Source organism: Anastrepha obliqua, chromosome 4, assembly GCF_027943255.1.
Source record: "Anastrepha obliqua isolate idAnaObli1 chromosome 4, idAnaObli1_1.0, whole genome shotgun sequence".
Classification (NCBI taxonomy): domain Eukaryota; kingdom Metazoa; phylum Arthropoda; class Insecta; order Diptera; family Tephritidae; genus Anastrepha; species Anastrepha obliqua.
This window is the reverse complement of record NC_072895.1, coordinates 41,766,839-41,794,822: the sequence shown is the minus strand read 5'-3', so window position 1 is coordinate 41,794,822 and position 27,984 is coordinate 41,766,839. Positions and strand designations below refer to the sequence as shown.

The 27,984-nt window shown below is 32.2% G+C and overlaps 1 protein-coding gene across 6 annotated transcripts; it reads left to right on the top strand.

Annotated features, from left to right (window-relative positions):
* Positions 1–261: 261 nt before the first annotated feature.
* On the top strand, positions 262–27,984 carry LOC129245608 (apolipoprotein D). Of its 6 annotated transcripts, XR_008582420.1 has the most exons (6): positions 270–449; positions 7,391–7,736; positions 26,548–26,702; positions 26,769–26,841; positions 27,246–27,595; positions 27,657–27,984. XR_008582420.1 is itself a non-coding variant. In XM_054883880.1 (5 exons), exons 2-5 carry the CDS (start codon positions 7,575–7,577, stop codon positions 27,516–27,518), a joined length of 663 nt encoding a protein of 220 aa, XP_054739855.1. In that variant the 5' UTR covers positions 262–321; positions 7,391–7,574; the 3' UTR covers positions 27,519–27,984. The 6 variants fall into 6 exon arrangements, 5 of the variants coding, with proteins under 5 accessions (XP_054739855.1, XP_054739854.1, XP_054739852.1 ...); XM_054883880.1 differs by having other exon boundaries at positions 262–321; positions 27,246–27,984; XM_054883879.1 differs by having other exon boundaries at positions 270–439; positions 27,246–27,984.

Here is a 27,984-nt window from a genome sequence, read left to right as displayed (position 1 = left end):
AAAGAATCACTTGGCAGAGCTAACACACAATAACTATTAGCGAGCGTTAAGGTGTCTGAAGTTGTTTACATACCTATACACGTGCACATGTACAAATGTACGCAAACATACACTTGAACACATACATACCTACATATATGCAAGCACACACTGTGTTCATAAGTGTTTGTTTGTGTTTCTTAGAGCGGCTTGTAATGGTTGAGCCTCTGGGCCATTGTACAATGTTCAAACGACCCAGTGAACGCGGCGAGCAGTTCTGTTGCGAGCGTTGCTGCGTTAAGTTGTGTTTATTAGTTCGTCGCGCTTGTCTTCATGTAGGAAGTAACATAAATATAGTATAATAAAAAAGTGTGCTTGTGGTTAAAAGTGTTCCTGTGCATAATTTTTGTTAGTTGGAGTCACAAAGTTTGTGCTAAGACGCGAAAACCTGGATCGCCTGGTATAATGCAGTGTGTATCGGCTAGTAACTGATTACACATGGCTATAAAGAAAAGTGAAGGCGATCATTATTTGTAGAAAACACTTGTAAATTATATGCATTTTCCAGTTTTTTTTAATATTTGAAGCAATCAATTAAAATGTTAGTGTTTCGGGCAGCTGTTTTGCGGAAAATCGCAAAGTATTACCCGAACGTACATAAATTCTTTGTTAGTTGGTGCGACACCTAAGCCCAGAGGCTCAACAAAATATTCGAGGCAATGCTATTAAATATTAAAAAAAATATAAAAAGTGAAATGAGAATCAGAAAATAAACTAGAAAAAACAAATTTACTTAGAGAAAACGGGTGAAAAATTAGTAGATAATTGTAAAATTTTATTATAGTGGAAAAATAAAATAATAAAAAGAAAATAAAAAATGGAATCAAAATGAAAACAAAAAACAAATAATAAACTAAAATAATATGAATAAAATCAAAAGGTTTTAACAATTTTTATTAATAAAGAAAAATGTATATAGTAATTAAAAGAATGAATAATGAAAGAAAATTGAAATATTAATAAAATAATAATGCACACAATACAAAAATGTTAAATAACAATGAAAAACTAATAAAAAATCAACTAAAATAAAAAACTGAATAATAATAAAAAAAAAAATTAATTAAACTGAAAACTAGAATCATAATACAAAAATAACATAGGAATAAAAAGATTGAATAATAGAATTAAGATGAAAAAAATAAAATAAAGTCATAATATATATATTATATATATAATTGGCGCTTACACCCTTTTTGGGTTTTTGGCCGAGCTCCTCCTCCTATTTGTGGTGTGCGTCTTGATGTTGTTCCACAAAATAGTGGAACCTACAGTTTCAAGCCGACTCCGAACGGCAGATATTTTTATGAGGAGCTTTTTTTCATGGCAGAAATGCACTCGAAGGTTTGCCATTGCCTGCCGTGGGGCGACCGATATTAGAAAAAACTTGTTCTTAATTTGGTGTTTTCACCGAGATTCGAACCGACGTTCTCTCTGTGAATTCCGATCGTTAATCACGCACCAACCCATTCGGCTACGGCGGCCGCCTAAAAGTAATAATGCCTACAATAAAAAAAATTAAATAATAACGAAGAAATAAAATAGTAATATATATAATTATAATGAAAAAATAAATTATAAACTAAAATAGCAAGGAAGAAAATAAAAATTAAGATAAAATTAGGTAAAATGAAAAAATTATATAGTGACAAAAAAAGCAATAATGATAAAAAAATAGTTAATTTGAAAATTAGAATAATAATACAAAAACCAAATAGTAATACAAAAAATAAAATAAAACAATTAAAATTATAAAAAGGAATTAATATTAAAATAATGTAAAAATTAAAAAATAGAATAATAATACCAAAATAAAATAGGAACAAAAAATAGAGTAATAGAACTAAAATAAAAAATATATAAAATAAATATACATACAAAATAAAAAAAAACATTCGGAGCTTGGAGTAAACCATTTTCATTAAATGAAGAAGTAAAATAATAATAAAAAAAGTTAAACAATCAAAACTAAAAAAAGTATTAAAAACTAAAATTGCGATGAATAAAATAAAAAATTAGAAATTATATGGTAACAAAACGATTCAATGATAGTAAAAAACCCTAAATTAAAAATTTAAAAAATATGTATTATTTTATTTATATTATTAAATAAAATAGCAATAATAAATAGAATAATAGAATTAAAATAAAAAAGAAATAAAATATTTAAAATAAAATATTGATGAATGGTATGCAGTAAAAAAATTAAATAATAATGAAGAACTAAAATAATAATAAAAAAATAATAAATAAAGAAATATGTAATAAAATTAAGATTGAGACGAGTTTAAAAAAATGTTTAAACTAAAATACTAATGAATAAAATATTGTAAGAAAATTAAAAAGAAGTTAAATATCAATGGAAAAATTATACGGTAACTGAAAAAGGCTATAATAATAAGGAACTTAAAAATTGATTGAATTGCGAAATAGATTAATAATACAAAACTAAAATATGTAGCAATAAAATATATAAAAAAAGGATTAAAATAAAAATAAAATAAAATAATGTTTTCAATAAAAAAATAATAATAATAAATAACATGATAATAAAAAAGTAAAAAAAAAATTAATTAAAAAAAATTAGCGTAGTACACATAACAGAAGTGGAACTTTCAAGGCAGACAAAGAAAGAGGGAGAGACCCGAGAGAGAAAGAGAGAGAGAGCAAAAATAGAATATACATATATCTTAATAAATGCACAACGATTGCAGAGAATACAAATAAATCAAATTTACAAAAAACGGAGAAGGGTCGACCGGACACAAACCGTGGCAACAGCGCGCACTACTCCGAGCGTTTATCACCCGCACAAACGCAGCGATTCCAGGACCGCAGTAATAAAAATAAAACCGACGCCGGAATGGATAGCAATTTATAATACGCACAAGCCAGGAAAAGGAAATAAGCGCCAAAAAATAGGCTCCAAAAAAACGCCAAAAAAATTGGGACCAAAAAGCACCCCAAACAGCAGGCACCCAGGAAATATAACGCTAAAAAGTAGGCACCAAAAATATATTTGCTAGAAGATTGCACCAACAAACAAGCGCCAAAAAGTAGGCAGTGTTATTTCTCACTAGAAATTAGCAACCACAAGGAAAAATAGCCTAAAGTGTATCTAAGATATATATAAGGTATATCTCTCTCTCTCCTTTTCCTATGTGTTATATTTTTTTTCTCCCTCGCGGAACGAAAATGCCCAAAACGTTGCATGGCCTTGAAATTTTACTCTCCATTCTCGCTCGTCCATCGACGCCTAAGAAGTTCCATTTCAAAAAAAATTAAAAGCTAAAATAGTAATGAATAAAATAAATATTAGAGAAAAGTTCAATAATACAGAAATAAAAGATTAATTAAATTCAAAAATAGAATAACAATACAAAAATAAAATAGCAATAACAAAATTTAATAATAGAATTAATACAATATTAGAAAAATAAGTAAAGTAATAATGAATAATAAAATAGTAAAAAAATAAAATAAATCTACATACAAAATAAGCTCCGAAATATAGAAAAAAAAGCATTCGGAGTTTAGAATAAATCATTTTATTGCAATTAAGGGAAGCGTTATTCGAAATGAAAACTAATCAGATAATTTCAATGAAAAAAAAAATTTTAATGGAATCCTTGCCCTTATACCGCACAAATATATTTTAAGTAGTATGTATGTATTTAGAATCTGATTGCAGTCTTCAGAATACTCCCTTAACGAAATTTAACTGCTAAATGAGCTTGCTTTCCAAACTCTCATGAAATCGGAGCTGAAAAAGATCATTACTATTTTGTCATTTTGTGTATTTTTAATACTAACTTCCCACGGTGAACAGCAGTTAGTTATTTCACAAGCATATGTTACAATACATTTTTTATAATTTTCATCTAATTTTTTTGAAAACCTCTATTATTTTTGTTGAAAACCTCTATTATAGGCAAAATTTTGATTGAGAGAAGGAAGTAATTGATAAGAAGTAATCTTAAATTCAGTTGCTCACCACGTAATAAGAAACACTCGCATCGCGAAGGTTGCATTGCTCAACAAACCAAGAGAATTTATACACTAATTTTTTCAGTGCCTAAATAGAAGATTTCCGGCTAAGAAGCAAGGCTAAATAATCAAAAGCCAGTACAATTTTTTTTCTTTTACAAATGTGTTAATGCTGGTACGTTATAATATCTCAATTTTTTTAAATAGGCGTGCTATGTCCGCCGAGAAGCAATCGGAACTAGAATACAAAACCGTGTTCAAGGTTTTCGATTCCGACTTGTTTCTATTTCGCGATATCATACGCAAACCCAAACATTCTGTTGGTTGTGTGAACTGTTAATTATTAACTGACTTCACCCTTCACTTTTCGCTGTCATTTACAACGCAGGTGCTTATCGCCATTTGCCGTTAAAAAATAACCAATAAAACTACTTAAAATGTAACCGAATTGCAACTTAGTAAGTTCCCTCACTGGGTCAATATGAAGGGGCAAGGAACGAAATAATTTGTATTGTATGTATGTTAGTATGTATTATCGTAATAGTTGACGCAAGCAGGATAACGACCACTTAACGTCACGTTCACTTAACTGGAAATGTCATAATTGTGCACAAGCACTTCCTTCCTCTTCGATCATCGCATAAATGGAGCAACTCACAACACTTTTGCCTTGATTTCTACATCCAATTTCTGCCACGGTTTACTACAACAGCTCTTCAATTTTTCTTTTTTCCTTTCAATTTCATATTTGTGCGTAAAGTGGAAATTCACGATTTTCAGCTTTGCTTTTTCCGCAATGTGCCGCAATTTTATATACATAAATATAGTATTGTATATTTTTGCACATTTCGTTGTTGTTATAATTCCAGCTGATGCTTGTGGCTTTGCAACAAGTGCCTCTGTGGTTTTGTTTATATCGCGCTAAGCTAAAAACACAGTGCGCTCTCAAAAGAGGTGGCAATCAAGTGAGTTTTGCACGGTCTCACCCCACAATGACTTTGTTTTTATATGGATTAACGGATTTCGTTGTACAACGATATTTTGTCTGCTTCTCTTTCTCTTTTCTTTTATTAAATTTTTTATCGCAAGTGCTTGTCTGCGCGCATTTCCACTACTGCCCATTACATAATGCCCATCCACCGGCCACCCATCGGCCAGCGTCTGTTGGCTGTGGGCCGTCGTCTGCTGTCTGTTGTGTGTTGCGCCGTTACCGCCAACTTTGGTTGAGCAAAGCACTTGTGGGCTTTGCCGGTCAATATTTACGTTTCACTGAGCCACTCAAGCGGACACCCCCAAGACGTGGTTGCGATAGAAAAATATTTTTACTAGTAAAACTACAACAAAAACGAAAAACAGTACCTTTATTACGAAAAAGAAACAAAAAATCAGTGACAAAAAATATGTAATATAAAACCATGGATGCAGGCTGGTAAAACCCCGAAAAGCGGTCAAAGAAATTGCGCGACTTTTGTCGTTTTGCATAGCCAATGAAGGGAAAAGCTTTATGGCTCGATATTTGCATTTTAGTGGCAGCGAAAAAATTAGGCAATAAACATGAAAAGTAAATACAAATAATGTAGATTGACTTATGCCGGTGTGCCAAAAACGGTTATTACTCACTATTATCAAATATTGTTAGCGCAACTGATAATTTTTTGATACATAAATATCCCAAGCTAACAGCGCTTGGCGTTCGCGTAGACGAAAAACTTGCCTGGGAGGGAAAACTGAAAGCGTTTGTTTTGAAGAGAGCTGCTAATTTTTGATGGAACTTTTTTATTAGCCGCTATTTACAAGGAAGTAGAGTTTGAAATAATTAAAGCAAACAAATTAAAATATGCAGGTTTCTTCGCCAGTTATCCCAGAAAAACATTCATTGTCTATATTTTTAATGTTTTCTATTTTACGGATTGGGTTAAAAACAAAAAGTCAATCAGGTGGGCGTAGAAAGAGTTCACGAACTCTGAATATTTTTTATTTGAGAGCAAACGTATGGCTCCTAAATAATTTTTGGTTTAAAAACTTATTATCGAGTCTAAAAACTGTTCTCAGAATCTTTATTACTGAGTAAAAAACGTATTGCCTTTATATCTAATGTTTTCTATTTAATACCTTGGTATGAAAACAAAAAGTCAATCAGGTGTACGAGGAAGGAATCACTGAGTAAAAAACTTAGTTAAAACAACCATGCAAAAATAATTGCGAGTTTATACGAGTATAAATACCTTTTCTGAAGACTATTATTTAATGGCCTTGACCCTTTTTTTTTATAATAATAAAACAATTAAAATTATTTATGGCTAGAAACAAAATTAGTTTCAGACTGAGCAACTTTTATGGACTGAAATTTGTTGGAGAAAAGCATCTAAAAGAGGAAAAGGGCATATAAATAAATAATTAAAAAAGATGGCATGCATTAAAAACGTATGGAGAGTCCTAAAATATCAAAAGATACATGAAATCACTAAAAAAATAAAAATTTAAAACTTTAAGTGCTTAAAAAAATATTTAATTATTAAACGGTATCTTCAATGGCCATAGTAGCCAACGCTTATCTTTAGTGGATTAATTATTCATAATCAGTTCTCATGCAAATAAATTAATAAATAAAAAATAATATTAAAAAATTTATTAGTTATATTAAGCCATAAATATTAAAACATTAAAAAGTATTAAGATTAAAAAAATAAAAAATTTAGACTTTAGGCACTTAAAAATTAATTAATAATATTAAACAATAATATAAAAATAAATAAAATATTAAAGGATTAAACAATAATATATATATAAATTAAAAAAAAAAACAATATAAAAAATAAAGCATATTGTATTAAAAACATAAATACGAGGTTAGAATTAATTAATAAAAAATATTAAAAGATTAAAAATATATAAAAAATATTTAAAACTTAAATTAATAAATTAAAATTAATTTACTAAAATTAAATTCAATTAGAATTTTAAGTAATCTACAGCGCATAGTTCATTCAAAAGGCATAGTACTGTTTAAAGGATAAGTACTATAGTATTGAGTAAAACTATTAAAATGTTAAAAAAATTATAAAAATATATATGGTATATTTGTAAATATTTAAGATTATTAAAGAATTTAATCAAAAATAAATAACAAAAAATTAATTCATACAAGATGCATGACGTATTAATAAAATTCTGTAGCGATTTTAAATAAAACATCTTAAAATACAATACATGCGAATATTAATACCGCAGCTATCAAAAATTTTACTCATCTGTTATGTGAAAAACAGTTAAAAATATTTCTTGAATTTCTACAAATATTTACTTCGCACTTAACAACAAGACAAATATTTTTTTTCATAAATATAATTCGTATATATTTCAGCTGAAAGTACAAAAGTGAAAATTATCTCCGTTCACAAAGCAGAAAGTTAACGTAAAGCAAAAAAAAGAAAAAAAGAAAAAAAAACGGCAGAAAGTAATAAAAACAAACAGTGAAAAAAGTGCCAAAATACATAAATTATATCTTGTTGTTGTGACTTCTAAATAACGTCCAAAAATTGCTCCAAATGTTTACGCCAATTTTGTTGAACAACAAATACTCACATTCTTTTTGCTGCGTATGCGCGACTGCATTGCTGACGCTATTGCTACTCGTCGATGGCGCAGAGAGTTATGGCTTTGGCAGGTGTCCGAAATACCCATCGATGCCAAAATTCAATATGAGCAGGGTAAGAAAAGAAAATACGTATACTCGTATCTATCGACTTTTAACAAAACAGCCTATTTGACTTTAAGTGGTTAAATTACTGAGTTTTCGTAGACAATATTTCTTTTATATCATATTTCAACTTTGACTGAGATGGATCCTCGGCTGTATTTTGAATTTGGATTAGAAGTCAACAATTTAGTGCCTTACAGGTAGAAAAAGCTTACTCCAAATATGTCGTTTTGTAGAAATTCCGCGTATTTATGTGCTTGGAGGAAATTCAATGTTAATAAAAATCATGTTTAGACCCTTTAAACCTTTTTACAAAATTCTGTGTTAGTATTAATGTTTATACATGAAGAATGCTTAACACATTTTTGAATGCTTCTAGGGTTTTCCAATAACAGGTGTTAGGTGTTAAACAAGAGAGATGATTAACAATTTTTTATGGCCTGAATTGGATGGTATTGATCTGCACAACGTTTATTTTCAACAAGACGGCGCTACGTGCCACACAAGCAACGATCTTTACGGGAAAAGTTTCCGGACCGTGTTATCTCTCGAAGAGGTGATCACAATTGGCCACCAAGAACTTGTGATTTAACACCTTGTGACTGTTTTCTTTGTAGCCACGTGAAAGAGAAGATCTACGCCAACAGCCCAGTGTCGATTCAAGACCTCAAAAATGGAATTCGTGAGGCTATCGAGGACAAAGGGCAGCCACTTTGCAATTTGGTTATGGACAAATTTCATTAAAAGGATATTGTATTGTAAGCGTGGTCGTGGTGGTCATTTGCCTGATGTTATTTTCCACTATTAACGTCATACCTTCCTCTTTATGATAAAATAAACATTCGATCATTTATATTAAAAAAATAGCATTTTTCTTTGAATATCAAAATAACACCTCTTATTGGAAAACCCTTATTTAAGACTATACAAGAGATAAGTTAAAAGCACCTACTGACCGGCGTTAATAGTTGACCAACTCGGCAAAGCAATTTGGAAGCTGGTGACTGAGGTTAGGTGATTGCTCCAAAAGTGAATTACTTTAATTCGTCTATTGTTGTACCGTTAAACGAAGAGGCGGAAAAGAGATAAAGATATTTGTATGAGTACGATTAGAAGGAGTTAGTAAAAGTTTAAGCATCAAACACCGAGTGAATTCCTGCCATAAAACCACTTTCCGCTTTCAAAAGCACGACCGAGTGCACGAGAATAATAATATTTGATTCTATTGTTATTATTGTTATATAGCAACTCCTATTAAAAATAGTATTTCCAATTTTTGTTTTTTGTAATATTCCTGCTTTTAAGCTTATTTAAAATATTTTTTTTAATAAATGTACAATAATTACTGCTATCAATTTTACGAATTAATTTCCTTGACCCATTTACGTAGCAGATACTATAAGTATGTACATATTTGCATAATGCCCGGCAGCTGCAATTAAGACAAAGCGACAATTGTGCAATAAAAAGTAAATTCATTTAAATATTTATTTTTCCTTATTACTTTTTTAATAGGTTTGTTGCTTAAGTTTGTCGGTAAATAATAATTGTTAATAATTATCAATTAAAGCTTTTGTAAAATATATTTGAAAAGCAGAGTGTAGCTACAATCGTTAGTATATTTATAGTATTTGCTTGGTGAGGCTACCTAATCACATTTTCAATGATATCGCTTTGCAAAAGTGGGGGCACCGTACCATAACTTTGCTTCATCCCACAGCGCCAATTCTGATTACCAAAAGTGCCTCACTGGGCATTTATATCACAACCTCAGCATTCTGTAGTCCAGACTCCAGAGGAGTTTCGTCTACTGCAGCACATTCCGCTGAGCTCAATTACTCACCCTGTATAGTTGTGCCATTAAGCAGACTCTTTTAAGGCATGCCAATATGCTTACACAACGAATGCAATAAAATGCATTTTGAGATTTTCGTGGAATTATATACCTACATATATGTATATGTGTATATATTTCCTTTTCAATTTCTGCTTTAATATTTTATTATTGCCTGCAGTGATTGTGGAAAAAAAATTAGCACATGACAATTTTTTTTATAGCAACAGAAAAAAATATTGAATGACTCAGACTTGGTTGAAATGCATTTCGGTTTTATGTTCAGCCAACTATAAATCCTGTATATGTAGTTATATGTGCAATAAGATGTCAAAACAAATTAATTGTTTGATGCTATCCTTTAAATTTGTTTTATGATTGTGAGATACCTATTTTTGTATTGCTTTTTTAATTAATTCTGCCAGAAATCACCACTTTGCCAAATAAGCAGGCAAACTTGGCCAGAGTGGAACCACGGCCGCACAAAATCGCTCCTGAATCTTAGGAGACAGAATTTGAAAAACACGCTAGGGGTACTAACAGAGCATTGTTTAATTGTAAAGCATGCAAATAGACTGGGGATAATACATAATGCCTTTTGTCGAAGCTGTCAAGATATTGAAGAAAAGGAAGGCGTGGAATACCTCCTGCGTGCATGCATTGCTCTATACAGAAAAAGGCTTTCCACGATCAAGTATTCGCCTTTCGTGACAGCATTGAAGAGATCTCACAAATAAGGTTGCCGAAATTAACAAAATTCATTAAATCCAGAGCTTGGCTCAGTGAAGACTCAGAAGTGAAAAGGAAGAGCTCCAGTAGTATCACAATGGGACTATTCAGGCCCAAGTGTGTCGGGTGACAGCCACTCAAACTAACCTAACCCACGCATTCCGCCAACGCTATGAAAATTGCTATTGAATTCCCATCTGAAAAATGCATTTTTTCGTAAATTTGTTATAGAATGTTTACAGATCGATATTATCTAATGTTGCTTTTAGTTTCCATTCTCAAATGTCCAAAAAATTATACGCTATGCTTTATTTGTAAAAAAAATAGATAATAATAATAATTACTATTTTGTAGAGGAATCCTGAAAACCTCCACAAATTAAAAAAAATACAAAAACGATAATGTGCATCATCTAGTTTTTTAATGTAATTTGTTGGCCATTTGGGAAGAGAAATTAAAAGATTAGCTTAAATAATATCGATCTTTAAACATTTTTAAACAAATTTTCGGAAAAGTATATTTTTTCACATGGGATATCAAGTCGCAGGCGTCAAATTTAGGGGTAACAAAAAAAAAAAGCGTTTTAACCCATCTTGATACAAGGGAACTCATCTGAATCTGAATGAAAACCTTTTTTTAGGGGTAAAACTAATGGAATAAAATCAATTATCGAAATAAATTTTTCTAGAGAATTTTACCACTTATATAATATGAAAAATTACGGCTAGACGAACAGAAATTGTTTGAATATTCAAATAAGTCAATTAATACTCGTATATTTAATTACATTTTCCTAAAAATTGGGGAATTTATTGAAAAAAAAGAGAAAATTTCAATAAGACCCCGATCGTGCCCGGTCATGTTTTTGTGATAGTTGGCGGAGGGAGAAGAGGGAAAGCACATAAAAGCACACTCAAAACTTTAAGAAAAGTAGCCCTTCCCCTGGCGACCCATTTAAAAATGAGACGCAAACCCATTCGCCGTATTTTTTAATCTAAGCCATTCTCATTAATACATTTTTTAGTAACTCACTATACCAAGCGACTCGTTTTTGAAAACAGTACCGCACGGTTTCAAGCTGACCGCTTGCACAACGTCTTCGCTTGCACGCGGTCTGCAGCCTCAGAGTAGATAGCAAAATACATGCCATGGGACAATCACCACCTTTGCACTACACTTTGTCTGTTCTTTCGGTGGTGGCTAAATACGTTGAAGGGGATAAGAGCCACTAGCAATTAATCCTTCCCGGAGATTTGTACACCATGAATGTACAATTCGAAATTACGTAACTTTGGCAGCTTCCCTTTAACAATAAAAGCGTTATTTTCCATAAGCTACAAAATACGATAATAAAATAACCTATTTCACAGCTCTTGCATAAATTTGGCAATAAAGACCGTCCTGCATACTTTTGCACAGCTCTTTTTGCAAAAAGTTACATTTTCAGATTCCGCTCGCGGAACAGGTGACAGTAATTGTGTGCAAGAAAAACCACACAGGAAAAAGTTTCTTCTTAAAAAAATGGAAAATACAATATTAAAACTCAATCCTCACTTATTCATTTAAAATCATTTAGTTAAATAAAAAGATTTAAAGTGTTGTCCCCAAATAGTCAAAAAAAGGGTCAATACATTGCACAAATGACCGCAAGGATTGTAAATGAATATATTTTCGGAGAAAAAATATATTTGCCATCAATAAAAATCATCCAATGGATATAAAAGTCCGAAATTTGCATACTCTAAATCACAAATTAAGTATTTTTTATAGGTACCGTTAGTAAGTCTTGGTAGAGTTGGTACTTGAAAAGTAAAATGTTCATTTTCTTGAATAGCGATTTTGGCGGGAAAGTGTTAAGAATGCAAAATAAATATGCCTAGATTATATGAATTGGCATTTTTTTCCTTTTGTCATTTTAATTTCTCATATAGAGAAATGCTTTTAGAACCATTTTCTTTTGTTTGGTCAATAAAAAACAAAATAAATTATTTGTTAGCAAAACCAGTTCCTCATCGAAAAGTCCAACTCGATTGAAAATTTTATTTATTTTATGAACTGTCCTAGAACCCTCCACATCATGCATATCCTGTATGCTCTTATACAGCTTCACCTTTTTTTAGATTTTTTTTGGGATACAAATATTTAGCAATAATTTGCCCAATTTTTGTTACTTAGAATGCATTTTTGTACAAAATTTCGGGTAGTTTAGGCAGTGTCTCAGATACACTTATTGTAAGTAATGACTGTTACCGTTAGTGTTCAGTGAGCTGCCTTTCTAAAATCTATTTTGACTTAATAATATTCTGGAAATTAATTGTAACAGACTTTGTTGCTTGCTCACTTACATTGCACTACTTTGAGGTCATTATACTGCAGCAAAAGCTCAAGTAAGCGTATGTACATAATTGATCAAACTTTATTGCACTCGAGGTTTTTTTCTTGTTTTCTTATCTTCCAATTTATAGCTTATATAAAGTAGTCAGGCAGCTTTTTTAAATATTAAGTACCTCTTCTATGGAATGCTGAGTACTTACGTACTTAAAGATATATGACCATGCTACAAAGAGCCAAATGGCATACCCTGCAGGGAAAATGTGAACTAATGAGCTGGTTTATGTATGTATAAGCTGGGTTGCGACTAGTTTTTTTTATCGATATCAAAGTAAAATAGTTGATGGCTGCCGTAGCCGAATGGGCTGGTGCTTGACTACCATTCGGGAGTGCGCCGGTTTGAATCTCCGTGCATGAATATCAAATAATATTGTAGAAAAAGTTTTTCTAATAGCGGTCGCCCCACGCCAATCAATGTCAAACCTCCGAGTATATTTCTGCCATGAAAAAGGTTCCCTCATAAAAACGATTCGCCGCTCGGAATTGGGTTGGAGGTTTCTCTATTTGTGGCACAGCATCAAGACGCACGCCACAAATAGCAAGAGGAGTTTTGCCAAACATCTAACAGAAGTGAATGCTTCATTATTTATTTAAAAAGGAATGGAAATCTGTTAGAATTAATTAAACTTGAAAGGGGTAGCGATCTTTTTGTTTAATTAATGTAAGTACCAAATTTAAATTTTGGATATCAAATATTAAGCTTAATTTTTAATTTTATACACCTTTTGACGCCTTAAACTATATAAATAAAAAAAAAAATAATGCATAGCACATGAACTTAAATCATTTTAAATGCTTATACACATAATTTAAATTTTTTTTCTCAAAAATACGTTGCTGCCTTTGTAAAGATTGAACGATACTTTTTCTTATTTCCCATTAAAACAAGTAGTACAAAGCTATCGAAAAGGAGTTTCAGTGAATTCCAAGATTTTTTTGTCATTTGTCAAGTAGGCAGATGTACAGTTTTATACGATCGCGCATCGCGTTAAAATCATAGAAATTTATTATGAAAATGGTTGATCATTAATAGCAACACATTGTAAAATTCGTAATTTTTTGGTAAAAATAATCATCCGAATGAGTCGACAATTCAAAGGTTGGTGAAAAAAGTCGAAGAAACTGGCTCTACCGAGTCTAAAAAAAGGACTGGCAGACCAAACACTGGGCGTTCTGTTGAGAATATTGCTGTTGTAGCGCAAAGTGTTGCTGAACAACCTTCAACATCGATATCTCGTCGTTCGCAACAATTTGGGATTCATGAATCGACTATTTGGTGGATTTCACCTGTAGACGTGGATTTTTAAATGATTTAATTTTTCACACATAATTGTTAAGCACCATATTTTGAATAAAAATAGTGAAATCTGAAATAATCAAAATGTTTACATGTTTTATTTTAAAACAACATCTATGCGCGTCTTTTGAAGCTCACTTTATAATGAAATTTTTATTTTATTTCATACCATGTTATGATTTTCGTGTGGCGGCAACAGGGAAATGTTGAAAAAATAGCTCAAAAAGTACTAATTTTCGTGTTTTACCTTATTTACGGAGAGGAGAAGAGAATCTCTTTTAGCAAGGCAAATTTATATCATTTAGAAGTTACTATTTTCTTCAATCACTTAAAATATTTTTCGTTATACAGCTTCAAATGATTTTCGCAACCTTTAAATTTGTTCAACTGATATTTTTCGAAACAAAATAGGTTATTATTTTTTCTATGCTGTATGTGACCCTAACCGATTTTTTTTGTATAGGGTGGGCCATGTAAAATTTGCATTTAACGTCGGCTGTTCGCGAAGTACATGGAGCGAAGTGTTGAAGAAGACGCCGAAATGTCAATTCGTCGAACTATACCTCAATTTCCTTATCATTCACTATCTATTGATTCTCGGAAACATTGGGCAACTGATATTTTTCGAAACAAAATAGGTTCTTATATTTGCTTTGCTGTATGTGACCCTAACCGATTACTTTTTTCTTACATTTAACATCGGTAGTAATTGGAGAAAGTATATCGGTGTCTGCAAATGATCGATGTCAATAAACTTTTCACATTTGGAAATTCATACTTACTCATTAGAAAAACTTTTCAAATTAGCCTGCTAACTGCTATGTTTTTATACTCAAAAGATATTTATTAAGTAGCATGAATGTTTTTATTTTTTTATTTTGGAATTATAAATATTTTAGTAATCAGACACCTTGAAGTGCCAAATATTGTACTTTATTCAAGTGCGCTGCAAAAAAGTATGCATTTTAAAAATTCCCACTTTTTGCTCTACCAGCTGATAAAAATCCCTTTTTCGTTTTTATTGAAAATTTCTTTTTTTTTTGCATTTTTCCTTCACATTTTGGTATTACTGGGCTGTGAAAAAAAACGGCTGTGGTGATGCATTCATACAGTGATTCGGCTACAGAAATGTAACTAAATACAAGTAAATATAAATTATTACAGTTAATTCAGAAGTAGAAAATTTCCCAGAAGGGCACATGCGTACAAATTGATGGCCGGGTGTAGACATGCAAGCACACATAAACCATACATACATTCATACTTTTATACATTCTGCGTTGTGCAGCTTATGAGTGCTGACCTTTTGACTGGTTAAATTTTGATGTTGATTCTCAAAACTTTGGACTACTTTTAATAAGATGATTAGACAAAAACAAAACGAAAAAAAAGAAAGCGAAGCATTACTAAGAAGCTACATGTTTCACACGTGTTCTAATTACTATAAACAAATACAAATTTTAATTGACAGTGTTGAGCCTTAATTGATCTCGTACTAGTCATGATGACCTCAGGAAAATAAGATCACAATTATAGCAGTACTTTAACTTTTTCTTTGAAGTAGAATTATAGGGGTTTGTGTGTTAAGGCTTTTCGAGCAGTTCAAGGCATACTTAAATATATACACTTATTCATGTATGCTATGAAGCTGTATGCTCATACTTGAAGCACATATCCAAGTAAACATGCATACCTATATATGTATGTGTGTGCATATGAATTTAAATAAATTAAAAGGTAACTATATTCAATTGAACCAAATACATAATTCATATATGCATATGTATGTATGTATGTAGATGCACATAGACTTAGTGGAGTTTGCTCAGAATAATCCGAGAAATCTATGAAGCCATGTTAATATAGAAAAATTCCATAGATAGTTTGTGGAATCTTTCTAATGTTTATACAAAATGCAACTTATTTAGTTTCTGTTAGGCAATGAGCTGTAGTTTTATGCAAAAACAAAACAAATGTCAAAATTGGAAAAAAATATTGTTGTAGCTTCATTAATTATGCTGGGAGATTATACTTATATACCTATGCCTATATATAAGTATATAATTGGTGATTACACCCTTTTTGGGGGTTTGTCTGAGCTCCTCCTTCTATTCCTTAAGTTTATTCCACAAATGGAAAAACTTACACTTTTAAGCCGACTCCGAACTTCAGATGGTTTTTATGAGAAACTTTTTCATGGCAGAAATATACTTTGCCATTGCCTGCCGAAGAGGGACAGCTATTAGAAAAAACATTTTCTGTCATTGGTGTTTCATGCACGGAGTTCGAATCTATGCCATTCAGCTACAGCGTTTGCCGGGAGATTGGTATTTCAAAAATAAGCAACTAACCACGCTTTTTATAGAACTGTTATTACTTAAAATAGCAAACAAAAATATATTACATTAGTTGCTAAGAATATTTCTCAGGTGCAGTGTGTGGGGATGATCTTAAAGCAAACAGCAATAACCAAAAGAAAAAATAGAAATAAAATTAAAAAAAAAATATTGGAAAAATGTTTGATCAAAATTTCAAATCTTGTAATCATGGAACTGTACAGCATTCGACTGGATATTGGACCAAACCATTTTTTTAAAGATTAAGTCGAAATAGGGGCTTTAGTAAATCGTTCAAACATGTTTTTAAATATAAGGTTTCTAATTCTACGAAAATCCGTTATTTGACCCTATTTGCTATTTAAAAATACGGAATAAGCGGATCATGATAATATTTTTCCTTTTCTAGTTGTTTGCACACATTAATTTTAAATAATTTTTTACTAAAGCGTCTATTTCGAATTTCAACGGCTCATATCTCGAAACTGGAGCCTAAATTCGAAACTCGGAAAAATTAATTTTTAATTTTTGGTTTACGTGGAACAAAACACCCAACACTATCAGCAAAAAGAAAGCTGTACAAAATAAACCCGATTTTCTCGACACTTCCAACTTGCGTTTTTTTTACTAAATTTCAATTAGTTCTAAAACTGCATACTCTAAATTTTTCTTAAAAATCTGATTAAAAAGTTCAAAATGTTGATGAAAAATTTATTGAATTTTTTTTCTAAATTTAAAGTTAGGAACTTGGATATTCTCGGTTATTGTATGCGATTAAACTATTTATATTTTTATAACAAAATTATTAAAATGAAGTAAGAAACAAATTATCAAAACCTCTCAATAAGACCCTATGCTATAATTATTTAATGCAGAGTAAGAATCACGCACTTGCTTTTAGGACTCCCGGTGATCTAGAGCTCGAAAATGTAGGGTATTTTCAGGATTTTTTTTACAATAAAAAAATGAAAAACGATATTTACATTTTTTAGGCTTTTTATTTAACTTCCACATTTAATTTTTATTTTACTTTTACATATAAAAATAAAAAAAAAATGGAGTTAATCTTTTCGAAAAATTGAACCTGGACGGAGTTGTCTATTTTGGCTCTTCTATTTATCTGAAACACAAAAACCAAAAAAATTATTAATCAGTATGACTGTAGCTATGCCCCGTACAAGAATTAAAAAAAAAAATTGGCAAAATGGCGCGGTTTTGAATTTGACACTCTAAAAAACGAGTTTTTTTAGTGTTTTAATCAAAAAAATACAAAATAATTGTAACGAAATAATGATATGATTCTAGTACGGGCGATAGCCATTAGTACGGGCATAGCCACTCGGTTGAATAGCAGTTTTTTTTGACAATACCATGAAAAAAATTCGATAGTTTCGAGATAAATGAGTTTAAAGCTTGAGGTACAGTAGCGCGCGGACCGCTCTCTACCTAGTTAATGGGCTGTAGAAGCAATAATATTTGGAATTTCCGCATGAAAATTTCACAGTATATTCTTAAGATACTATACCTTCGAAACATCGAAAAAACAAAAAATTGATTTTTTTTAATTTACCCGCTCACACCCAATTACCAGAAAAGATGCCATTTGACACTCCACCTGTAGAACCACTGCTTTTTATTAGTCGAACCTTCTTGATTTGACTATGAATCTGCCTATATCGTCTATCTCTTTTCTGCAATTTCTTTCAAGTTAACCATTGAGAATTCCCTCAGCATCCTATATTGTAGAGCGCCTAGACTTGGGCACTCACACAGATAGCGAAAAACTCTTTCTAAGTCTTCTTGATTGCAGCTTCATCTTTCGTTGTACGGCCACCTGACATGTTCTCTAAAGGCAAGTGGCCTTAGAGATTACTTGACCAAAGTTGGAATTTGTGAACTGCTTGAACCGCATGCAATGGCTATTAAAAACTTTCTCCACTTACGAGGATATTCGTAAACCAGATCTCCTGCTCCCAAACAAACACTCACCGTACGCATTTCTCGGCATCCACGCCTTAATAATATCGTGATGAAAAAAGGAGACATTTCATAAATCATGCCAGAAACTCGGACGATGACAGTATCCAATAAGTCGACTCTTGGAGTGTTCAAGAGAAATAATCAATGAGTGATTTCTAGATCAAGGGCGATGGAGCGATGATCGTTATTACCTTTACGCCGACATAAATGTGGTAGAGCTAATAAAGATGCAGCGGATTAGTAGACAAGGTCATGCTCTTCAAATGAATATAATCACTCAAGCCATGCAATTATACTCGTACAATAAGCACATTACATCAGATTATTGATCGGTTACCGGTGATCAGTAGCTCAACAATGATTATCATTTTCAAGCGGTATAGTGCTTTATGGAAATTAATTTTTTCCTCTATTTGTCTGTATTGAGTTAACAGCTATTGAGGCTTTTATTTTTATTGACAATGTCGGCTTATTTAAATAAAACAAAAATGATTTGCTTGCTGTTCTAATTATTTAAACTTAAAATAGAATAATCCAAATAATATATATATATGTATGTACGTTTTTCATCAAGTTGCATTTCAAGTGAAAAGTAGCTTAAACGAAATGCCGATTTACTGCAGATGAACGGGGTCAAAGTATCAGCCTGTCAATTTGAATGACAGGGAACAAAATAATATGCTATAAGTATATATTTATAATTAAATGAAATCAGCGCATGGTAAATTGACGTAACATCAACATTCTAATCCCATAAGGCTGATTGAATAGGACACACTCCCGCTCGATTAATAAGTTCATATTACAACGAACATATTTTTTATATGCATACACACACACTCATATACACATTATGGTGGAGTGAGAATTGCGATTTTCGATAACCGATAGGAACGTATTTTTTCAATCTAAACATTGAAAACATGGCAAAGACCCACTATTGACTGTTTGTCAGCTCCTGCGAGTGCGGTCAAAATGAAAAAGAGTTGATGTTCGCATTAACAAAAAACAAAAAAGGGAGGGGAATTTTCTCCAAACACCTCAAATTTACTAATACCAAAACATTTTTGCAATTATGTCATATTTACTTACATTTCAGTGTCTTCAAAGTGAAGAATTTGAAATCAAGAATATCTTCTGAAGAAAATGTTAAATATTTGTAAATGTTTACGAGCAGCAGTAATGACTTGGTTTTTTTTTTGTTTGGTCTGTCGTTGTTGTTGTTAAATCAAATACCTTAGAAATTTTTACTTTATTGGCTGTACGGGAAATTTTAATTTTCATTCATTCTCACCTCATTCTGCAGCCGTCTGGATGACAGCATAAACAACAGCTGGATAGTTTTGTCAGTAAAAGACGGACTGTAGGCAACAAATACGGGTGTTAGCTGCCCTGATACTAAGAAATTATTGTTTATTAAAAAAAATATGAACTTGCAATTTCTCAAACTGCTGCGAAATATCAAAACAATTAAAGTAATCTCGAAAGTGTTAGTTCAAACTAGCATTGCATTCAATCTTTCTTATTCTTCTACTTAAAAGTTTCATTGATTTTCTTTCATAATAGATATTAGCTGTCGGTCTTCGGCAATATTTACATCGGAAATTCCCCTAATCCGCTTAAATTATGAGAATTAAGTTTAGTTTTTAATCCGCATTGCACTTAATTAGTGAAAAATTCCGAATTAAGTCGTTAATCCCGATTAAAGCTACCGTCTGCCTGGTTTATTACTCGTACTGGGCTTATACAACTCTAATCGAGGTAGCTACTTGAAGAAGGAGGTGTTTTCTATAAATTATGGAAAGATTTGTGTTTTCTAAGAAGCTTTAAAAATCGAAGGCGTTTATTTGATTACATTAATTTTATTTTTAAAAAGAAAATTGTATTTTTTGTATTACTTTTGTATTACTTATAAAAATATTTTATCCTAAATATTAAATATGGCACTCACCACTTAGTTACTTACTTATATGGCCTGATCAAGGATCATAACCCGATACCGGTTTGAGGCCGACTGTAACAAGTCTCGCCAGGCGTCTCTGCTTTGCGCGCGCCTTCTCCAATTTGTTATACCAAGCGATGATAGGGTTCCCTCAACTTGGTCCTTCCATCGGAGGCATGGTCTTCTCCTACGTCGTTGTCCTCTGACTTGCCATCCGGCTACTTTCTTTGCTGGATCTTCTGCATCCATACGCTGGATGTGGCCCAGGCAGCGCAAGCGCTGAATATTGATGCGCTTCACTATGTCCACCTCGTCGTAGAGCTCATACAGCTCGTGGTTCATTCGGCGATAATAGTTATCGCCAACACGAAAAGGACCGAAGATTTTCCGAAGTTTCTTTCTCTCGAATACCCCAAGAGCTGCTACATCAGTCTGCGGCACAATCCATGCTTCAGCGCCATAGAGTAGCACGGGGAAGATGAGCGTCTTGTAGAGTGTTAGCTACACATTTCTTTACTGAGACCATAGTAACACCTATTAGCAAGCGTGATTTGTTGGCTTATCTCCAGTCTGACATTGTTTGTTGTTGTGGCGGTGGTGCCAAAAAATATATAAATTCCTTGACGATTTCAAAGGTATAGTTGTCCCCTGAAATGCTGTCCCCAAAGCGCCGTGTATCTTTCCTAGTGGACAGCATGTACTTCGTCTTGCCCTCATTAACCGCCCGTCCCACTCTATTTGACTTTCTTTCGATAGCGGAAAATGCTGCGGTAACATCTCGCTTGCAATTCCCTATGATGGCAATGTCATCAGCATATGCAAGAACCTGGACACTTTTGGTGAAAATAGTTCCATTTCGATGAACACTGGCTCTCCACAGTGCCCCTTCCATGAGCAAGATGAAAAGGCCACACGATAGTGGATTGCCTTGTCTAAAACCGCGCTTGCTATTGAAAGATTCGGAGAGGTCTTTTTCTACCTTGACAGAGCTGGACGCGTTGCTCAATGTTGAATCAGTTTTGCGGGAATACCGAACTCAGACATTTTGGCATAGAGGCGATTCCTTATCGGGCTATCGAAAGCAGCCTTATAATCGACAAAGAGCTGATGAGTTATGTCGTTATCATATTCATGGGTTTTTACCAGAATTTGGCATAGTGTGAAGATCTGGTCGATGGTGGCGTTCAACATACAATAGCATAATTTTGCACTTCGTACAGACATATTCTGGTAGGAATGTGGCACAACTGGTAATACGTAATAAATCTGTTTTTTCTCAAGCGGATTTAATTCACACAATTTAATTTGATTTAAATTAATTTAATAATGCTTACACTAGTGCGTATATATGTATGTGTATATTAGGGCGGGTCGATTTAAAAATCGCTCATTGCTCTGTGAAAATCGTATTCTAGGGATCAAAATAAGAAACTTTGCCGAAGGAACCATACCTCTAAAACGAAGTCTGATGTCTCCCAATTTGGGTCGAACTTTTTAGTTTCTTTAATTTTTTCATTTACATATGTTCTGACTAAATAAATTTCTTAAGAGAAAAAATAGATATTATTATAAATAAATAAAAATAAAGAAAAAACATAGCCATTTAGCTGATTTTTTCACGTGAAGGCCAAAAATGGTGATATTTTGAAATGGGGGACATCAGAATTCGTTTTAGAGGCATGGTTCCTTCGGCAAAGTTTCTTATTTTGATCCCTAGAATATGATTTTCACAGAGCAATGGGCGATTTTTTTGCCTCCCCACAAATCGACCTGGCCTAGTATGTATGTATGTATACGAGTGTAGTGCAGGAGAAACGAGCTCAAAGTCCTTTATTTGTTGTTCTGTAGTATTCCACTTATCTTTAACTTTTCTAACATTACTATTAACTGAATATTACTTACGTATGCTTGTATGTATGTGTATAAAAAATTATTCATAATGGCATGCCATGGCATATCATTAAAAAAAACATAAACAACCAAACAACAATTCAGTGAGGTGCTTTCAAATTGTTGACACTGAGCTGATCATTTTTCGTCGCTCCCTGCTTAGTTATGGCTTTGAACTAATTTTAACACCGATTTATGTTTACGAATATCTATTTATGTGTGCTTGTGTCACATATTTGCTTATATGTACATATGTACATATGTACATATGTTTCTGACTTTATGAAAACCAGTTTCCTTTTGAATAATAATTCACGCTTTGAGGCTTACGCGAATATGCGAATACTTTTGCGCTTGCCCGCTTCGCACTCAGCTCGTATTTTTGTTTAGGTTTCTTTGTTTTTCTTTTCAAAAATACTTTTGTGCAAAATTTTACCTCGCCGGTTTCTTCCTTTTGTGCTTAGTAATTCGTTATTGATGGGCCATTGTTTACGTCCTGCTTTGTATGTTTGTATTAAATAAGTCTTGTTCAATAACTTCAGCCTCTTTTGTACTTATAATTTGTGGTACTCGTATGCGTCTTTTTGTTGTCTTACAAATAGAGGCACCTTAGAGTTTTACGAATGGCAGCAGGGTCCTATTGCACCAACGACTTATCATTAGGATTTTGGCAAATTATCAAAGTTTCACAACTTTACTACTTGTATATGTTTCACCAACTTGATTAGCGAAAGCCACTCAACTGAGTATTGATAAGTAAAATATCACTCAAAGTTATTGCTAAGCGTTGCACCAAAATGTGAAATGCTAAGCGAAAAGACCGTTTAGCTAAACACAATGCTGTAAAAGTTCTTTTATTCTATTCAAACCAAAATAAATTGACGGTGCAAAGCTTATCAGATCAACATATCCAAAATATAGGGTGATCAATTAAGAGGAGTTTTTTTCATTTGTGTTTTTTTTTACAGATCGCGCGCGAGTTGTGGCAAACTGTCATCGTGGATTTGTTGAACAGCGTTTGGCATTTCATCATGGAAAGACTCACACCGCAACAACGTCTACAAATTGTTCAACTGTATTATGAAAATCAGCGTTTGAAGAAGATCCGCTGTTTTCGAGCAAAATTTTGTTCAGCGATGAGGCGCATTTCTGGCTCAATGGTTACGTCAATAAGCAAAATTGCCGTATTTGGGATGAAGAGCAACCAGAACAGGTTCAAGAGCTACCTTTACACCCAGAGAAAACAACGGCTGATAAACCAGCTACGATTGAAGCTCTGGAAGCCAACATTACGCGTGTTATTCACGAAATGCTCGAACGAGTGATTGAAAATTGGACCTTCAGAATGGACCACCTTAAGCGTAGTTGCGGCCAACATTTGAATGAAGTCATATTCAAAAAGTAAATGTCAAAGAATGTCCTTTCAAATGATAAATAAAGGTTTTGAACATAATTTACATTTTTGTTTTTTTAACTATTGAAAAAAGCACCTCATGATTGATCACCCTATACTTATCAAGCACTAATTTTTTGATAATTTTGTTCTTGTGATAAGTATAAACTTTATTCCTCAAACAAAAAAAAAAACGAATTATTTCCAAAATTTGTTAAACGATAAGTGATAAGTAACTGGTGCCGCTGAGCTCGTGCAGATTGAAGTGAAAACACGTGCGTAATCCTACCGAGACAGAAAATGTAGATGAGATGTATGAGAGAACCGCAAAGAGAATATCATAAAAGCGCAAAATGTAAGAATAATGAAAAGTTAGGTTAGATTCATAATTTCATTACTCATTATTTAATGATTGCTGTGAACGAGGATGATAAAGAAAATAGCAAGAATGAAAAAAATTGTTTTTAAACTCAAAAATATAAACAAATCTCTACAATAAAGTCAGTCTCAATCTGTGCCAAATTTCTGTTTTGACTTTGTCCTGTTTTATCTTGCTGTCTTGTATACAGTTAGAAGGCCGAAAAAAACGAATTTTCCCGAATTATTTCTGAGAAAACTTTTAAATTTATTCATCTAAATATTTGTACACATATTATATTATCTTTTAACTGTATTTTATGACTTATTATTAATAAAAAATGTTATTTGGAACGGAGCTACAGCTGATCTCCGGGAGCTCCTCTCAAAAAATACGTTCTGCGGTGACCACTACATCTCTGAACTGGATCCTCTGAAATTAAAAAAAACCAAACAGATTTTGTTAAAGTAATGGTAAATCTAGGAATTAATCAAAGGAATAAGCAAAATAAATTTTTTTGACAAAATGGCGGTTTCTCAAAAAAAAAAATCGATTTTTTACCAAAATTTCGGCTTTAAATTGTTTATTAAAAAATGTATATTTATAGGGAGAAAAAATCTTTAATGAATTATAAAAGTAAAAAATATATTTAAGAAGCTCGTGTTAAAGTTTGAGACTAATCGGTTTAGCCGTTTTCGAGTAATGTTGATCACCGACTTTGAAAACACTATTTTGAGAAAAACGCGTTTAAAGTTTGAAAATCACTTTACATAACTTTCAAGCAGTCTGAAACGCCTTTTCAAATTTGCGTGTAACTTCGAAAATACTCACCGGAATGATATTAAATTTTCTGTGTGTATTCTTAAATATGTATATGTAAATTAAGAAAATAAAATTAAAAAAAAATTATGTTTTGAAAATCCTAACTGTATATAACCCCTTAACAATAGTTTTCAAAATGGCATCAAGCAAATCGGATCGTTGTATTCGCACAAACAAATGGCGCGGTAAAATAAAAAGTGAGTTATCAAAATACGGAATGGCAAGGCATTCGGTAAGACAGATATGTATGTCAGATATGACAGTCAAATTTGCGTTCCCCACCTGATATTTGTTTTAACACAGCTTTTTTGTAGATGTGTATATGTGAGCTTTAAGTGAACCTAGTAAGGGTATCGCGATAAGCACAATTTTCTATATTCTTTTTACCGTGGAATAGCAGAAGATTTTCATGGCAGAAATCAAGGCGAATTCAGGGAAGCTGAGCTAAAGCAATAACAGCATTTACAGGCATTCCGTTTTTGTAATTGTCTAGTTTGATTGTCCAAATTTCAACGAGAAACTAAACAGGGCACACTGACATTCAAAGCAGCAAATCGCAATAACAAAAAAATAAAACAAACGAGTTCTCTTGTGTGGATTTTTTTGACAGAAATGGGGGTGTGGCAAGCACCTTTCCGAGCGATAAGCACTATTAGAAAAAACTCTTCAATGTTGCACGTTCACAGCGAGCATCGAAAAAGGTTTAGTATCTTTCTTTTAAACATCTTATCTTTTAAATATCTCATACTTAGTAAATATCGGTCTAACTTTCAGCTTCATATTTTTCAAGTTTTGATGTTATAACTTCAGGGACTTAGAACTTTAGCAGTCCTTGTAGTGTAAGTGATTACAATTAGACTATTACATTGAATTCCAGCACTCATCAAATCTACAGTCGTTTACCCAGGGCAACCTAAGCACGACTTCATTAAAATTTATTAACCAAGTCGTGTTTTTGGAGCCTTTGTTCAAGTTCAGAGAGAGTTAATTTTTTCGAATGTATTTTTCTATTAGAGTAATTTCGACCTATTCAATTTAAGTTTTAAGGGGCCATACGCCATCGGAGGTCGGTTTTCTCAAGTTCTTTTAGACTTTAATTTATTAATTTCACAATTTATATATTTGTTTTATTTTGTGTCACAATTTATATATAATATTTGTTTTATTTTAAAATTATTATAAAATAATATTTTTTGAAGATACAATACGCTATCTTTGGTATGCTATCGGAAAAACCTCATTTTCAAAAACACCTAACTCATACTCCGAGACATTTTACAAGTAGACACGACATCTTGAGAATATTTTTTTTAATATGCTTAATATCCTTTGAAACCCCCTGACTTCTTATAATCTCACATCTTATAATCTACATCCTGTCAAAAAAGTACCGAGAATTGTTCATTAAAACGCCAATATAATTGTTTAATCATCAAAATTTATTTTGTCGCCTTCAAAATAGGCTCGAAAAACACATCTGCCAACCATTAGTCCAGTCATCAAAGCGCCTTTTAAACGAGTTTGAAGAGATCTTCTTCAGCTCCTTCAGGGAATTCTCCTTAATAGCCGTCCGCGGAGTGGCACTTTTCGACTCATGTGGATAGCGCCAATCAGCCGCCTGTTGACTGATTTGCAAGTCAAACTCATATACACTCATATATTCAACATTAAATTCTTGAGCCGACCTATAATTTTCTCAATACATTTAATTAAATCTAAAACAAACAAAAAATAATAATTTAAAAAAAGTTTTTCATTGTTTTTTATATTAATTTTTTCTTCACTAAATTCTAATTAGTTTTCATAATTTAATTTGTACTAACATTTTTATTTTTTATTTTTTTTTTAGGTTCTTGGCCAATGGTATGAGGTTGAACGATCCTTTTATCTACCTGAAATCGCTTCTGGCTGCACTCTACTGGAATTTCAACCATTGCATAAGGAGAAGCTATCAAAATTCAATAATTTCGAGCTCGAGGTGGCAATTAAAACAATAAACAGACTGTAAGTAACGATTTTGTGAATTTTTTTGTTTATTGTTGTAAACTTGTAAAAAACTTGTATTTTTAGCACCGGAAATCCCTCAGTGAATCTAGGCTATGCGACGCCAGAAAACCGAAAGTCTTCAATTATGGATTTCAAGGTAAATTTTAAATGAATCAAATGTAATATAAAATTTTCCAATTATTTCTGTATTATATGCTTTGACGGAAAGGTGGCGACTTGAACTTTCTTGCTTCAACACAAAAAAAAAACAATAAAATAAATAAATAAGTTTATTGCTAAAATTATTAAAAGGCGTAAAAAAAATGAAAAACAATGGTTTTAAGTGCTTTTTGCCAGAGCAATTATTAGTATTTTTTTTGTAAACGTCTTTGATTTTTAAATCTGAATTTTTTTATTTTTAATATTGCATATCCCAGTATATCTTTTTTAGTAGATCAATTTACAATTCACATTTTCGAGTAAAAGTTGTTTTTTCTATTCCAATTCATTTCTGTCTTTGCTAAATACAAATCAAATTCTATTTCGTTTTCACACCCGTAGTTCAACACACGTTTTCCGGATGTAATTGCTCGCCTACTACCTGGCTCCGGCAAATATCAGGTGCTCTACACGGACTATGATAATTTTGCGATACTCTGGTCGTGCGGAAGTCTTGCATCTATCGGCTATTCCGATCAAATATGGGTATTCGGACGCGATCGTGACTTCCCCGTAGAGGTACGAACGAAAATCTACGATGCACTCAAGAAGTTGGGGCTCGATCCGGAGCGATTAGTGTTGAGTAAAAACAAAAACTGTCCACAAACTTTATAGCTTTGCCAAGTAAACTCAAAACAAAAACAAAAAGAAAAGAAGAAATTATTTAACTATTAAATATAAATCGAATTAATGTATAGGAAAAAATTGACGATTACTACATATATTTTTATGGTGAAAAAATATTTTTTTCAGGTTTTAGAGTATATTATGTACAATTTGAAAGTTTTTGAAGTCATGAGCAGTGCGATGTAGATGACTGAGAACACAGCGCCTGAAAGTAGATCAAGCTAAAAATTTATTTTTTAGTAAAGCTAAAATTCTCAGTGGGATTATGAAACTTCCTATAGCTGAAATATAGTCGCCAAAAATTGTAGAAAATGTAAATGTATTTAAATAATTGCTGAGTTTAAAAGCCAATTTTGGATTTCTTACGCAGACATATTTGGAAATTTTTGGTGAAGTCTTATCGATGGGAGGGTTCAGATCTCACTGCGTACAAATAGGAATAGGGGTTTTCAAA

What these genes read in the sequence shown, in the direction of transcription:
- LOC129245608 (XM_054883880.1), top strand. Translation starts at nt 7,575, where the DNA reads ATGTTTACGCCAATTTTGTTGAACAACAAATACTCACATTCTTTTTGC. An exon ending in ATTAAAACAATAAACAGACT is followed by an intron (nt 26,703 to 26,768) that starts GTAAGTAACGAT and finishes TTGTATTTTTAG; the next exon opens with CACCGGAAATCCCTCAGTGA. An exon ending in CTTCAATTATGGATTTCAAG is followed by an intron (nt 26,842 to 27,245) that starts GTAAATTTTAAA and finishes TCACACCCGTAG; the next exon opens with TTCAACACACGTTTTCCGGA.